This window comes from Sebastes umbrosus, chromosome 9 (genome assembly GCF_015220745.1).
Source record: "Sebastes umbrosus isolate fSebUmb1 chromosome 9, fSebUmb1.pri, whole genome shotgun sequence".
NCBI lineage: Eukaryota > Metazoa > Chordata > Actinopteri > Perciformes > Sebastidae > Sebastes > Sebastes umbrosus.
Window position 1 is genome coordinate 7,635,873 of NC_051277.1, and position 17,395 is coordinate 7,653,267.

The window sequence follows — 17,395 nt, forward strand, 5'->3', positions numbered from 1 at the left end:
AGTTCTGCTCGTTACATGCATGCAGTCTTTCCAAGATAAACTTCGGTCTTCACAGGAAAACAACTTGGTCAGGTTTAGGCAACAAAAACAAATTGGTTACGTTTAGGAAAAGATCGTGGTTTGGGTTAAAAAACTGCTACGGAAGTGGAGTTAAGAAATGTTGACTTCTGGTTTGACATGGGACACAAACGGGGGTTTCCTGAGCGAAAGTCCGGTGTTCTTTTCACCCACCCATCGACTTCCTGGTTAATGATTAAGCGGATTACATATGAATTGCTGCTCTCAAATACAACGTGTGGTTGCTTCTTAACCCACTTTCAGTCAGGAAATGCTGCATGTATGATGTAGGACTCGAGCAAAAGAAAGACACCTTTATTTTAAGTCATTTTCATTTTCTGAGAATTGGGGTGGGGGGATGCTCACACTGGAGCTGATAACTGTGACAATCATTACCAGATTATCTTAAATCACCATGTGCAACACAACTGTCCAACAATCCAGTGGTTGGCCATCTCAACACATAAACTGCAGACTAAAGACTTCTCTTAGAAGTGGACCGACACTTTCCTTTCCAAATTGTGTTTGTGCAGCAGTTGTTTTGTCTGTGCCAGAGTTGAAATGGCAGAGTTCTCAGGAAATTAGCTGCACAACAAGGGACACAACATCAGTCATTTGTTTAAATGCTTTAAACAACTTTCTCTGTTACAGTAACCATTTTCTGACAAGCGACCTCTTATGGTCGTGCAAATCCTGACTTCCTGCTCTTAGAGGCAGAAGCAGCATGTTGTAGTTGTAGCAGATGTGATAGTGACCTATCGGGGTAGAGGGTTGGCCATATAAAGAGACTTTGACACAGGAGAGAAAAGTTTGCATCCTGTTTCCTCCCAACAGTAAATGTTAGGGCTGTGTATTGGCAATAATCTGGCAATACCATACGTATCATGATACAGAGGTAACGATTCAATATATTGTGATAATGTAAGCAAGGCGATATCATGATTTTTTAAATTTAATTTTAGGAAAACTGTCATAGTATATACCAGAAATACACCATTTTTGAATAGGTAAAATAACACATTTATACTGCATGCAAAAAACTGAATTCTGTTCTACCTATATTATATATATATATAATATATATATTAATATATTTTATATATATATCGAGCTGTGTTTCAATAAGCAATACTGTACATCCACATTGCAAAATTTAGTAATTGAAAATGCCAGTATGCAGACCAAATTGTATAATATAATGTAATATAATATAGAATATAATGTGTGGCCCTGATGGGCATAGTTCAAAATGCAACAAGCCTAAAAGTTTTAATAATCAAGTTAAAATTATCCAAGGAATCATAGTTAAGAAAAACTGATTTGTGGAGATTTAATAAATATTCAAGTACATTTTAAGGAGATTCATGCTATTGACGCCATAACTTAATTTCAAGAGTTTTAAGAAACTTTAAAAAAATATTAGACTATTCCGGTTGACTTTAAAAAAAAACTTTATTTTTTGTTTTTAAACATAAGATTAGGATTTAAGAAAATATGATACATGCTTTCAGACTAGTAACAGTCTGTTATCAAAATCAGTTTCATTTCGTGAGCAGCCCATGAGTTGATATAACTCAGCCCTAAGTTGTAAACTACAGTAGTATATTTCCCTTGCTTAACAGTGCAAAAGAAATAAATGAAATAAATTTAAAAGAAGTCACCCTAGCACTCACTTTTGTGTACAAATTCCATGCTATACATTCATTCTATAAACTATAGATTACTACATTATTGTACTATACTGTAATGTTAGTTTATCAGCACTTAGTGGTCTGTTATGTGTTGGTTTCACATTGCTTTAACTACATGCAATCTATTACTCAAACATTTTACTTTACATACCTTGGTTCTTTCATCCTATTTGTTAGTTATTTGTCCAAATGTTATCATATTGCCTTTTGTGACAGAAAGCTTGAACATAAATCTTCCCCATAGAGCTTAACATTTTTACTACACACAAAAGAGACAGGTAGAGTAGCAAACACACATTACACTGACCTTGGGTAAAGATAAACAAATTACAGAAGTAAAAATTTGCCATTTAATGTAACATATCATGCTGCTAAACATCTGCCACAGCAGTGTAGATGACAGCACTGTAGATGGTCTCTCCCTCGACTGAATTTGCTCCTCTCCTTGCACTCCTGCCAGCTTTCCCTCTGGTGAAGTTTGGTACAGCATAAACCAACGAGTCTTCATCTATCTGTATAATATATGGCACAACATTATTAGATGGAAGCAGTCAACTAACAATTAAACATCTTATCTTCAAAATTACTCACCTGCTCAATTTGTTGATCACCAGTGGTTGTTGCAGCAAGTGTTTGCAGGGCTATAAAATGATAAACCATGAATAAAAATCAGCATGTACAGCAAGAATGCACAGGATTTCATTTTGAAAATTAAGGATAGACTGACTAAAGAAACACAGCACTAATGTTTATCAAGTAAAATTTACTAAATCAATGCGTGATAGAGTGAAGTAAGTTTTATTACCATCACAACCATGAAAGCTCTGTTTTTTCTTGATGGTGTATATCAGTGAGGCTATAACAATCAAACTTAGAGCCAAAGCTACACACAACAGACACAGAGTTGTATTTGCCCTCTGACAATCACCAAGCGACATGTTGGAGGCTGAAATATTAAGAACAAACGGTAAAAGTTAACAAGGCTTAAAAGCACATCATTTATCTTTAAATATGCCTCTTGGTAAGATTATAAATATTTACTAGAAGTTGATTTTTAAGGATTTAACTTGACTTCTAATATATTAAATATGCAAAATGGCGGTTACCTTCAAGGTCCAGTTTTGTTCCATTTCCAAAAAATATCTCCCCACACGTGGCCACAGCACAGTAATAAGTCCCGGCATCGGAGGAGCTGACGTTCTTAGAGAAGCTGTAGACACACTTCTGTTGAGAACGAGCCTCGGTACTGTTCTCACATTCACCGCCGTTTCCATGAGCGTAAATTAAACTGGGATGAGATTCATGTGATCCGGCTCTGAACCAGAACACACTGTGTTCTCCTGGACATTTGTTCTCAGAGTCAGAGAGGACTGAACACTGCAGAGTCACTGAGTCTCCTGGACGGACCAGATCAGACTGAAAGTCTTGAGTGACGGCAGTGATATCAGGTTCTGGTCCTGGGGAATGAGGAAAACAATATTCCTGTATAGTTAAACCCAATGAGGCCACCACCCTTCCTTACAAAATATATTTTTGTTCGCAAAAGACAAACTTCTGCATGTCTTGAATAACTTTTTATGAATCACATAAATATATTTTATAGTATTGAATGCAAGAGAGAACCGCACATTGTACAAAACTGCAGGAAATCAAATATCTGAACAAGGTGAATATTGCTTCATTTACCTTTGACTCTCAGGAAGGTTTTATTCAGAAATGTTGACTGTAGTTCAACCACTTGTTGACAGTAGTAAAATGCAGAATCACTCAGCTCTGTTTTGGTAATATGTAGAACAAATGTTCCAGGCTCTTTTTTTGCGATTATGCGTGGAGTCTTATTAACATTGCCTTCATCAAAAGTATAAGTGGCTGCTAAGATTTCAGGGAAGTTTCCAGCAACAAGTCGGATCCAAAATAAGTATCCTGCCAATTCAGATTGGCGGCTACATGTTAGAATCACATCTTCTCCAACACAAACAGTCTGCGTCACAAAGCTTTGGTTGTCTGTGCATTCTGAAAAAGAAATTGCGTATGATACATTAACAACAAAGTTACCATAAAAAAGTGACAATAAGTGAAACATAACAGAAGTGAAACTGAATTATGTACACATACTTACTCCCAAATGTGAAGATGAAAGCTACACAAAATATGATCAGCATTTTCTGGTTAATCCACTCGAGACAGCAGTTAATTCAGATTGTACTGCAGGATGATAAGTCTTAATGTGACTCTTTCAAATGGGAGGGAACAGTTTCAAAACAATCTGATTGGTCTGTCGTCATGTTGGTTTTCAGTTTAACACAAAAGTGGAAATGATCAACTTGTACTTTCCAACCTGCACGCATGATGCCACCAGCAGTTTGGTTTTGACACTGAGCGTCATGAAAACATGATTCATAATTTCTATAATTAAAACATACAGACGTCAGTGGTGTGGAAAGAACAGCAGCACTGTTTTCATCCTCTGGCTAGAATATAACTTTAACCTAAATAGCAATTCATTTCAAACAGTTCATTGCATTTCCAAAACATTCAAAGACCAACTTCTGCTTTTCTGTGGTATCTTGAATGTGTTGCAAACCTTTAAAGAAGTAGATAAATTTCACCACATAAAAATTATAATTATCATTTTCCTGTGTGGTGTCATTTTCAGTTTTAATCCAAGCACAGTGTCAAAGTATGAGGACAAAAATTAGCCACTGAAATGTGACAATATTCATTAGATTTCAAACACTTCTGATGCACCTTTTACACAATACAACAAGTGTTTTGGGAATTTATTAGTTTCAGTTCAACAGAAACTAAACTGAAACTCTGCTGGTGTGCACGGTGCACCTGTGAAAGCCCTGCAGTGAAAGAGGCCAGACACACAGCTATCCAATATTAAAGATCAAAGAAATTGCCCTACAGATATCGAGCATCATCTTTTCTTGTAAAATGTCCGGTGTAATCAGTAACATCGATGTTGTCACAAGTTTATTAACCGGTGGGAAAAATAGCTCACCGTGGCATCCCTAGTCCTCTTTCAGAGTAGTAGATGGGGAAGACATTCAGAAACACGAGAATAGAGCTTTTAATTCATCACGAGTCAGGTAACGTCATAGTCATCGTATTGGTTGTGTACGGAAGGTCAAGCAAGGTCAAAGTTCAAACTTAGAGTGCAGCGACAGGGTGAAAATGTGTAGACAAGATCTCATCATTGTCTATTTAAATTTTTGGTTTGGAGTTAGTGCGTGGATGTTACTCTCCTCACAAAATCTGTCTGTCATCTGTCTAAAATAAATATGAATGACATTTATAATTAAATAAAAATGGCATTTTGAAAGGCAAACTCTATGTGGAAAGAAAAGACTGGCAGCAACAGCAGAAACGCTGCCAGTGTGGACGCCACACGCGAGATACGCAGCAGTTCAGCGAGGCAGCCGTCACGCACTGCTCAAGCGCCCTGTCTGTACCGGCCGTAACAAGTGAAAAACAGGTTTCATCTATCAAAAACTGAATTATTCCCTTTAGTTTGGACTACAGGTGAAATAGTGAACACTTATGATGAACCTACAAGGGCCAGTTGTGATAAAATTCATACACAAACACATACACATGTTACTTATATACTTACTTTTTGATTAAAGCAACATCTTTTGCTTTATTTAGTCATTTTGATTTTCTATAGTTGCAGATGTAGCATTGCATTTGTATGTGCTACCTTGTATCTCCCATGTTGACTTTGGTAGTTACTTTCTGGTGGATATCTGTTTTGTTAACACAATATTGAACCCAAATAGTCCCCTCTCTCTCTCTGTACTCTGCTGCCATCTTCTGGTACAGGTTCATTCAAACTAATGAAAATGTTTGTTGACTGCTTGATCTTGATTTTGTGGACTGTAAACATTCATGTAATCTCAATATCATTAGACATCCATGCTCTAACAATGGGGTTTTATTAGGGCCCGAGTACCAACACCGTCGGGGCAGCGAAGGCCCTATTGAAACTGTAGTGTTTCTTCTTCTTTTTCTTCCAAATTAATCGCCTTTTTGACGACCTCAACATGCTCAAAAAGTTGTTAAACTTGGCACACTTATCAGACGCGGTGAAAATTAGATATTTTAAGGCTTTCGGGCTTGGGTGTTGCAAAATGGCTCGCTAGCGCCCCCTAGAAAGTTGGAAAAATTGAGCCCCTCGCTCCGGTTTCACCTACATGTTTGAAATTTGGCAGACAGATGTAACATGTGAAGACAAACAAAAAAGCCCAAAAAAGGGGGATATGCCCAAAACTCAACAGGAAGTCAGACATTTTGAATTTAATGTACGATTTTCGCCCATTTTTAGTGTTTTATAGGTTGTGTACTTTAACGAACTCCTCCTACAGATCTAATCACATCAACTTAAAATTTGGTCAGGACCATCTTAAGACCTTAAGGATGAAAAGTTATTCAAATGGTGAGTTTTCACTCAACGACCTGACCGTGGCGTGGCGTCCGTTTTGAGCCATTCGCCATGAAACAGGAAGTTGTTGTAACTCCACTGTACATCGTCCGATCTGCCCCAAATTTCTCAGGCATGATAAGGCTCCAGTCCTGAGGACATGCACATGTCCATATTGAGTCACACTCATAGAGCCCCCTACTGGCAACATGAAATTACATGTTTTCTATTTTATTATACTCTTCCTAGCAGGTTGACCAGGTTCACCTCAAATGTGGTCACAAAAGCCTTAAGACCTTGATGATGCATTATTGTGAAGACTGAGTTTTCGTTGAACGGCGTTGCCGTGGCATGGCGGCCATTTGGCGTGATTCGCCATGAAACAGGAAGTTGTTGTAACTTCAGAATACTTTGTCAAATCTGCTCCAAATTTCTCAGCCATGATGGTGGTCCAGGCCTGAGATCATTCTCATGTCGATATGGATTCATGTATTCTCTCACATCACATCTGTGCCGGTGAATTGTTTAATGGAGCATATATAACAGGCAATCTGAGTCAATTTGTAAAATCAGGAAATGAATAGCAGGTCATATTTAATACGTTGCTTACCTTGGATGATTAAATATTTTAATTTTATTAGTGACGTAAGACACTGAAGAGTTTTGGGTTTTTTTTTTTTCGGAACAATTGGTTTTCCTGTCAGTGTCAGCAAGTTGCTGTTTCAGTTTGTGATCAGACGTATTTTAGTGTTAGTTTAGTATGAGTTTGGATGAAACACTACAAGTAAGTATCTTTCCATACCCGTTGACTCTGGCAGTTCATTTCTGGACTTTGATGTCTTTATAACGAACACATCACTTCATAGTGCAACCAAAAGGGCTTTTGTACAATCCCGTCTCTACCTGTTGGTCATTATTCATAACATGCAGTCGGTTTGCAGTCTAATAATACTCATCAGTTATTTATTTACTCTATAGTTGCAGCATTGACACCAAACAACATAAATATACACATCAGAAACATTAAAGTGCTGCATAAACTTCTGTCAGTTACTAGAATTTGATTTCCTCTGTGGGTCCTGATGATGCAGGATGACAAAACTGTCCAAACAACGAGTTTCCTGTCAGTCTGTGTAAATTCATGTTTACTCCGTGTGTAAAAAGTCAGTATGAACAGGATCCGGACTACAACTAAAATACAGCAATGCAATTTTTTTTTTATGAAAGCACTTAGGCAATGATTTATACCATAAAACATGCACATGCTGAATACAAGCAAAGAAAAACAGGTAAACTTGTCTTGTAGCTCTTCTTTTTTGCATCTCTAACCTCTCTAACATAAGCCTTAGCCCTACAGTATATAGCCAACCACAGCCTTTGTCTGTCTGCTTAGCGGTTGCATTTGGCTTTGGTGATTGTTTCCCAGGCAATTGTGCTGCACAGTGCTGTGACAAGAAAGACAGAACTTTGTTGAATGATGCAAACGTTTCCTAAGTATCGCATATCTCAATATTTAACATTTTTTTTAAACAATTAATACATTTACAGTATAAAGGTCATCTATGAGCTTCCATTAGCTATGTTTCCATCTACAAAAAAATGCTACAGACAATATTCTAATAGAGTAAAAATGGTTTGTGAATGTATTTATCTTCAAATTGAACATAAGGGAGATGTAACAGATCTGACAGTTGTGGTGGACAGGTGTCTAAATAAATAAATAGCATCCAAATGGATAATGCTGGACCTTTAAGAGTTACAGATGCTGATAGGTATTAAGGAGAGGTTCTACTTCAGTGCAGCATCACTGATGAGCATGCAGCAGTGTCTGTAACCACCTTTCCCACACCCACAAGTTGCAAACTTATCACTGACCTTTTTTGCACTTTTAACCTCCAACATCCTGTTCAAATACAAGTCGGCTCTGCTCTCAGTAATTTGTCTTGGGCTGTGGTCAGGGGCTGAGAAATGGCCAGCCACAGCTTTTGTTCATTAGTGTAGCTGCTGCATTTGTGGCTTTGCTTGGGACTTGCTTGGCTGTTGTGCACATCATTTTCACACGGTGCTGTGAGACTAGAAAGATCAAAAGCTATTTTTATTTTTGAAACAATGAATGATACTGACAATATTCTAAACTTTGATATTTATTTTGCATTTTCAGCTCTTAACATTTAACATAAAAAGTTGTCAGGGGCAGTTAAACATGTATATATTCTCCATCAACACATGCATCACGTTTCATGTAAATGATCCATTTTTCCCAGTTCTTCTCAAAGATATTGCCTTTAATTTTTAGTTGGTACGTCTTTCATAAGATAGTCGCTCTGTCCATTGTTTGAACCTTAGGTCATAGACCTCTGGTTTAAATTCTGGATCATATGCAACCCAGTTCAGTTTATTTATTTCCTTTTCGAGTTTATATTTTTTAATTATTTTATCCCAGATTTGTAGTGTAAATGTTGTAATTGGATCCGATACTGACTATATTCTGATGCACAAAATGAAGGGCATTACAACTTTATGAATTAAAGATAGATTTGCTATATCATGCTATAACCATTATTAATAATATATATTTATAATGATATCCATAACTACTCTGTTGACTATTGAGACAATTATAAAACAGACACAAATGTAAGCTGTCAAACTGTTTATTTAGCAAGCAAGTGAACACATGAGTTGTTCAATCAGTTGTCACAGTGAGCAATGTCTCCGCCATAGTGCACAGGAAAGCCTCCTACACATTTGATTATAATTTTCTTCTTGAACTTTTGTTCACCATGGTAATGACATTTGAGAGGCCTGGTATGCTGTTTTTTCAGTTTACAGACAATTATGGTAAAGCGTTCGAGGCTTTTGGTCATGCCCCTATATGGCTCTCCTTTATTCACACAGATTGAGTTCACTGTTCTGATGTTGGATAGGATGAAGGTATTGATCTGCTTGCACTTGTTTTTGATCTTGGCGATCTTTCTTGCTTCCATCACACTATCGCACATATCAACACTCATCCTTTCATTGATATGCTGGTTTATGAACTTCTGGTATTGATGTTTGATTTTTGCATTCTGAGAGAGCACAGTGGCAGAGAGCAGCACCAGCAGCAAACAGACAACCTGGATCTTCATGATTCTCTGAAGAAGAAAAGGCAAGAAAAACAGAACATTCAGGCAGTGGTTGCGTAAGACTTTCTTGTTGTTCGTCATTTTGATTAACAGGGTTGTAAAAATTATGTCATAATCTATCATAACCCGTCATTATAATTAAAATTTTTAATGACAGTAATAGATAGGCCTATTTATATGCTGAGTCTGTGATTCTAATCCAAATATATACTTTATGTCAAATTCAACAGTTTGCTATCTGTGCTAGAATATTGGACTGAAGACTGACTCACAGCGGTACACACCGCGACGGCGCTCCCTGTGTGTGTTTTTTTAATAACAAATATACAAAACAACCTTATAGATTATGCATTTATAAGAGCATGGAAAGAAAAGATGAACAGAGACACGACACCGACCATCCGCTCTCTTTTCTTATTACAAGGCGTTGTTGAATACTAGATTCTGATTGGTCAATCACAGCGTTCTACGGTCTGTTATTTCTTCATAGCAGACCGTTGCTATGTAAAACAGACTGTTGCTACGGGCGCTGTTCTGATGTCGGAATCTGGTGGACCATTTTTGTGTCAAATCATTGATTTCTTAAGTGAGTAGCCCTGTAATAAGCGGGATAATGTACAGCTAGCGGGTCATTGTTGTGAAATAAACCCCGACCGCATTCAGGGCAATGGTGGTAGCTGGTTGGCACGGCTCTATGAATGGCAATGTTGCTGTGCCAGTCCACTACTTTTGGCCGAGACTAAAAAATCTCAAGAACTATTGGATTGATTGCCATGAAATTTGGTAAAGACATTCACAGCTTCCTCTGGATGAATTGGAATAACTATAGTGATCCCCTGACCTTTCATCTAGCGTCATCATCAGGTCAAAATGTGTCCAATATTTTTGATTTATGACAAAATATCTTTACATAAAATGTTATTCCCATGAGCCTCAGCTGTAGTTTGTGCTAATTAACATAACATGCTAAACTACACTAACTACTTTTTACACGTTAAACGCTAAAGTGGCATTCACATAAATACAGCAAAATTAAAGACCTCTTATAAGTTAATAAGTATAATGAGTTGCAGGCCTGTATTGAAAGCTACACAGACAAAATGCAAAAAACCACAACCACAAGATATATATAACTCCTGTGTGAATACTCACCAACACTGTGAGAACCCTGGAAACGTGGTGACTTCTTTTTTCTTCTTTACTTGTTGGTTCTTTATGCAAAAAACAGAAACATAGTATTTGTTATTTTGCTGTTTAACATAACTCACCACATTTGTCTAAACCATAATATAGGTTATGAAAAGTGTATTTACCTGTCTCGAAGACACTGCGCAGTGACAACGAAGTATCTGGAAACTGTTGAATCTTTTATAGAGTTGGTTCCTTGGGGGTGTGAATTCCCCTCCCTCATATTTCTATACACCGTTCAATCATACTTGACCACAACATCAGTCTGCCTGCAGACATTAACGCTGAGCAATAGTTACAGCAAATTCAACTCCCTACACCTCCCCTACTGCTTCATCTTTTAGCACTTATATATAAGGGAATTTTTTAATGTTACTATTAAAATATCTTCTTGTCTATCAAATGTTGTGTATCTGGCAGTGAACATGGTAAAGTACTGCTACATTGAAGACTGATGATGACATTAAAGAGTCCATCTATTGGTCCATTTATGCTAAAATATACATCTTAAAAATAGTTGCAGTTAGTTAAAGCATCAGTCAAATCACTTGTGCTACATTCTGCACATACAGGATACACAATAGTCTCATCTCTCTTGACACTGCTGCCATCTTTTGGTAGGACACGGATGGTTTTATAAATTAACAAATAAAACATGAACTCACCAGATTAAGCGTTGAGCAGTTCAGATTTCATTAGTCATGCTAACAGCAGCTCTAATGTTGAACTGTCGGTCGCTCCGTCCATCATTTTGGTCCAGATTAGGGTTGCAAAATTCCGGAAATGTTCAAGATGGAAACTTTCCATGGGAATTAACGAGAAATAACGGGAATAAAATTGAAATGTAGGGTTCATCTGCTCAGGCTGCATTTTCTATGTCATATGCAGAAATAAACTAACTTTTTACAATATCATAAACAGACATAATCCATTAATTTGCCAAATAAATCCATTAATTTATAACTATATAAATAATATAATGTAAAATGTGTCATGTGTTGAGTTAACTAACGGGGAAACATACTTTGAAGGTTTGAGTCGACATTGTGGGCTGTGCGCACACATAGGGTTTAAAGTGAACAACTAATTTATTAAATAAATGTTTTACAATAAAGAATTAATGGAAATAGATTCATAAAAAACAAAATGATCAAAAATAGCGCAACACACCGACTCTCTCTTTCACTCGCTCTCTGCTTTACCGTCTCCTCCTGGCGAGGCAGCCATCTGGCTGCTGCTGCACCGAGGAGCCGCACTGCCGCATGCCAGCCACAACGCACCGGAGGACAGATAGACGTAGCCCAGGTCTGCCGTTTGAAATTAAGTTTCGGGACATTTTGGAGGTGCAACACCGACCAGCACCGGCCGCTCTCGCCTCAGCTCCCAGCACTGACACCGCAGCGGGCTGCACTGTGATTTGTTTATTTCTCTAAAGGAACTTTTCTCTTGTTGTCTTTTTAGCTGAAAGTTGCGCTCCCCATTGACCCGGCAAACCTCCAAATCAGCATCGGCTGCTTTCTGTGAATTTATCTCAAGGAAGAGACGGTGAAGAAGACAGCGAGTGAGAGAGATTGTGTTCATTCTGCCGGTGGGTTTTCATGTAGACTAATACACTGCGTTGATTGCACCCGTTCACTACAAACACAAAGGCAATTGTGAAAATAAAAGCACTAAACTAAGATGGAGGAAACTAAAAAAATAAAATAAAACCCCTCAGTTAGCTAATGCTAACTACAACGTCACCTAACTAGCGAACTAACTAGAAAGACAAACTGATAGACAAATAAACAGATTTATCAGTTTTCTGCTGCTCAGATGTAAACTAGCATGAGTGCGTCTGCAGCTTGGAGGATGAGTATGACTTGCAGCTTCTACTATAGTCATACGTCATATTCCAATTTTACCAACAAACTTATTTTCTTTCTCTTTTTTTACTTTGAGCACAAAATTAAGTTATTTGTCAAAAAAACAAAACAATGTGGTCAAACAACTTAGTCAGGAAATGACTCATAAATATGAAATATAATAGAAATGTCAAAATACACTGGAGTGGGGCTTTACGGGACAGCATTGGCTTCACTTTTCAGACCCGGAGGTTACCCACTGTTCACAGCAGACATTTTGACTCGTCATGGTTGGAGAAGCACAATGTGTATTTAATAAAATTAATGATAGCTGCATTCCACTTAGAGGTTATGGCATTGCTTATGGCATGCTGGCTGACTGGAACAGCTTACTGAGACAATTAATGGAGCTGAGCCATGGTTAATGTTTTCAATTTCACCTGGGCTTTTCTTAATATCACATGTCAAAATGTCTGTATGTATGTATGTAATGTCTAAATATTTAGACAACAGACTTATGCTCACATCAAAAACAAACAATGCATATATCATAGATATATGGCTTACACACATCTCATTTGTATACAAGAATATGTTCAGTACTACAAAGCTTATACCTCTGATACAGGTTTAGATAGATTCTAATAACACTGAAACATTCACAGATCATTAAGTTTGCAGTAACATTAAAAAGCATCAGTGCATGTATCAAATACATGCACTAGTAACTCTTATCTTATATGCATACACAAACAGCACTTATAGCACAGCTTGAAATCAAAAAGAGAAGGAAGAAACTCTCCAGAAACCAGCTGCAGGCTTTCTGCAGAGGCTTATCCACAAACCACACAGAGTCAACAAGGTGACTGAACTACCAGTAAATACAACACTGCAGAAATAGCAAATTATTCACAGCAATTCAGGCTTATAACTGTGTCCATGTAGCCAGCACACAGCAACATAAAACAGGATAGAACAATAACACTCCTGTGTAGCAGCAACAACAGCACAGCAGCAGCAGCAAGGAGTTAAATCAACAGTACAAACAAAGAAAGAAGAGACAGGCAGACTGTGTGTTTATCACTCACCTATTTGAAGACCATTCTCCTTTCTGTCATGAAGTATCCATGTCATAACATGTCCCACTCTTTAATTTAGAGTTTCTTTCCCAACTGCTTTGTCCACTCGCAGTTTAGCATCTAGCTAATTGTTTGATAGCTACTCAGGATGTTTTAATCAACTTCACCTGGCTCCTCTTTCCGTTGACTTTAAGGTGCAGTACCATGTTTGACCGCACAGACTGACGGTTACTGGCCGTTACAATCTAGGGGGGCGCTGTTTCACTCATTTGAGGAAACACAAAAAATGGGGGAGACAAGAGAAGAAGAAGTTTGTTATGTGACAAAGACACTATTATTATTACAGTTTTTCTCGATTGTTTACACACATTTTCTGAAAGCATGCCTCATACTCTCAGAACTCTACACACAAATCAAAAAACACACACACAATGGGCAAAACCCCTCAATTCTCCTGCAAAATGAAACTTTACATTCAAAACAATGTTATTTCTTCTCAAAATGGTATTTTGTTTTCAAATGACACACACAAACCATCATATGAATAGACATTTATAAGAACCAGTTGAACACTGATGTGCTCAATGTAAAACACTATGATGAATGGAAAACACTTCTTCTCCATTCATCATGATGACTTAGGCCTTTTTTTTTGTTCAGTGTTACACTTACTACAGACAGTACATACATAAGTGTGTTGTAAAATATTTTAGAATATTGTTTTTATACTCAGAACACACAAATACACGGTAACAAATATATTTTATTTTCCCCACAAAAACAATGTACACAGTGTACATCCCAACCAACACAAAGTTGCACATACAGTGGTCTACATACAAAACAACAGAAGAATTTACTGTATACAGTTACAGTAAAAAAAAAAACGAAAAAAAAAACTATGCTGCATCCTCTCTTCTGTTTCGGTCTGGCCACAGCACCTCGTCCACATCACAAGCAATGTCTTCCCTGGCCAAGCAGCGGGGGAAATATCGCTTAGCATGTCAAATACAGCCATGAAAAGCATCAACTGCTATATCTCCACATGCGTCTTCCATAGCTTGGAGAAGGGGTATACGCGTTTGTGGATTTTGGTCATACACTTTCCATGATTGCTAATTGTAACACTGTGTGACAGGTGTTTGCCCATGTGATGAGTCAGTGTGCATAGTAGGGCAATTGACTTTAGAATTTTGAATGACAGTGTGTTCCTTGTGAAAACGAGATTTTCTTCATGAAAATTGTGCCAAATGCAGAGAATTGTGTGTAGTGTTTTGAAAAAAGTGTGTTTTAGAACTGCAATTTGAGTGTAAAGCAGGAATTGTGCTTGTAGTTTAGCAGAATTGGTTCAGGGGGTTGGTGCATGAGTTACATGTTGTGGTCATTGTGTGTCAAGTACCAGTATTTGTGTGTAAACAATTGAGAAAAACTGTAAATGACACTGTTTTTTGATAGTGAGGGAGACTTGGCAGCAGCTTTATTCAAACTGTACCAAATGTCTGTTAAATACATACACTTTGTACTCACCAAGCTGTAAATATTCCTATAATCATATACCATTTATCAACCATAAAGAACATGTTGTCAATGCTCTTATCATCCATGTTACTCAGACCATATCAAAGAAAATTAAAAGGATCCATACAAATTTGCAAAACTTTGTAAAGACAATTTTATAATAAAAAAAAATAAATGAGTCATATAATTTGTTTTAAAGGGACTGTTTGTAACCTTCTACACGTATAAATCACCCAGGTCGGTTTCCCATTCGCGCTCACATATGCGCACTAGCGTGTGGCTACGCTGTTCAGGCTCAGACTCCAACACAAACTACACGGAAGCACCAAAACCGTAAAGTTATATCTAGTGAAGCCCTAGTGACCGCGGCCATCGGAGGACGCGGGGGAGACCGTAGCTTTGGTTTCCAGGGCCGGAGTCTCTGCTCCTCTGTCTGACTGCCTGCCTTCACTCAGATCGCTCCACCTCACGTCTATGCGCGCACACTACACACTGCAGAAGAGTTAGTAGCTCTGAGGATATCTAATAAATCTACAGTGGACGTTTGTGCAGAAATAACTGCTGCAGCTCCTCCAGACCAACAGAGGTTTTCTGTTTCTTGTGAAGTGACGGGGCTCCGCAGAGAGAAACGTTATCATCTCCGACCGGGTGCCGGTGTTTCCCAACACTAAGATCAGCACTGATTCATGGAGAGACCTTTTTCTGGTCAGCTAACATTACTGCCAAGCAGGTGAAATATAGAGTGATATTGTGGTTTTAGCTGACGTGTGTTTTGAGCGATGCCCGTTCATGTCTATGTAGAGCAAGCAAGCGCGAGCCCGACGCTAACTTTCGTTGACTTGCCGGCCACAGGTGTCGCTCTTAACAAGCATTTCTGATTCTTACAAACAGTCCCTTTAACTTTTGACTCTTTGGCCCACTTCCCCTCCCTCCGTGCTGGGTCCTTGGCTGAAAACCTCACACAGAGCCGTTACTTTACATGATTATTATAAAATCGTATATATAATAATGTGTTTGCTGATTTTAAAGGTTGAACTAGATTTTAAATTGTAGACATCTATTTGGATCATGGCTCAACAGCATTCAGGCTTTATTTCAGCTACTTCAACATATGTATTCAATTTAAACACAGACACTGAAATGTTGTTAAAACACGTTCAGACTATACGCAATCATCATAAAATAATATTAAAAAATCAAATTGGATTGCTGTTCTAGTCTTTCCTTTTTTTATCAGGAAATGTCTTGAAATTATCTCAGTATCTAGGAAGACACAATAAGGCAAATTTGTCCACTATAATCAAGAAAATGAAAAAAAAAATCGTAAAACCAGTAAATTGTGATTTGAAGCAGGTTTAAATAATCTCCACCAAGTAGCTGAGATTATTTTCTTTTAGGAAAATAAGGTTATAAAAAAAATCTGGCTTTTTTTTGGCAATGTAAAAAAGGGTTAATTAATTACTTAATCAAAGTACCTTCAGTCAATACATACAATTTGTTGCAGAATGTTTTGATGGTACATCAGTCAGTTGGTACGAGTGCTGACACCATGGATAAAGAAAATGAGAAAAAATAATATCACATTGGAGCTATTTTTTGTGGAAGCAGGTTGCAAAGCCAGTCTTACCCAAATATTTGGGTATTGCTGGCTTTGCAACCTGCTTCCACAAAAAATATAGGTACCAGATCCTAAATCAATACTGTAAATACTACTAATTTTGTGGGAGATTTTGTTGCACGAATTAAGATTTGCAGTCAAACATTAATTCCAGACTCAGACATGGAGGATTAGTATAGTTTCAATGGTAGTTTAATTTGAACATTCAACATAAGTATCAATTATCATCACTCACATATTCATGTTTTTTTAAACCTAAGACCTGGAAAATGGAAATGACTGACTTTACGGTTATTTTTTATTGTCAACAACTAATAACTAAGGTGTTTGATTCTGTTCACAATGAAGAACTAAACCTTTAGGATAAAGAGGAAAAGAGGGGATGAATAAAGCAAAAGATAGAAGCTGAAATTGTTGTGAAAACAAGAATGGGAGCAAAGAATGAGGAAAAAGGAGATGCTGGAAATGAACGACTGGAGCAAATAGAGGAGACGTCTTGGACAAAGATGCAAAGATAAAAGTCAAAGCAGGAAGGGGAAGACATGAAGAAAAGAAGTGAGGAGGAGAATTAGGTAGATGGATCAGAAGATGTGGAAAACTGTGACATTGACAGGCAAAGATAATAATACTGATATGTCTCAAACCCAGAATATTAGAGCTGTGAATTAACTGTAAAAGTGTGACAATACTTTGCACCGGTTGTAAACAAAGCAACAATGTATAAAGTAAACAATACAGTAGTAGTTACATTATAGTCTTTTGCTATACTTTTAATCATGTTAGTCATCTATAGGTGGTTAAAAACCGTACTGATGTCCGGCTGCGTTGTGGTACCTTGGTCCAAAA

The 17,395-nt window shown here is 37.5% G+C and overlaps 1 protein-coding gene across 5 annotated transcripts; it reads right to left on the bottom strand.

The window, feature by feature from the left end:
- Positions 1 to 1,386: 1,386 nt before the first annotated feature.
- On the bottom strand, positions 1,387 to 13,574 carry LOC119494391 (signal-regulatory protein beta-2-like). Of its 5 annotated transcripts, XM_037780237.1 has the most exons (6): positions 3,868 to 3,971; positions 3,435 to 3,761; positions 2,855 to 3,205; positions 2,554 to 2,694; positions 2,340 to 2,389; positions 1,393 to 2,260 (listed from the first exon to the last, which is right to left on the bottom strand). In XM_037780237.1, exons 1-6 carry the CDS (start codon positions 3,908 to 3,910, stop codon positions 2,120 to 2,122), a joined length of 1,053 nt encoding a protein of 350 aa, XP_037636165.1. In that variant the 5' UTR covers positions 3,911 to 3,971; the 3' UTR covers positions 1,393 to 2,119. The 5 variants fall into 5 exon arrangements, 4 of the variants coding, with proteins under 4 accessions (XP_037636166.1, XP_037636164.1, XP_037636165.1 ...); XM_037780236.1 differs by having other exon boundaries at positions 1,391 to 2,260; positions 3,435 to 3,948; XM_037780239.1 differs by lacking the exons at positions 3,435 to 3,761; positions 3,868 to 3,971 and adding an exon at positions 13,423 to 13,574 and having other exon boundaries at positions 1,394 to 2,260.
- Positions 13,575 to 17,395: the final 3,821 nt, after the last annotated feature.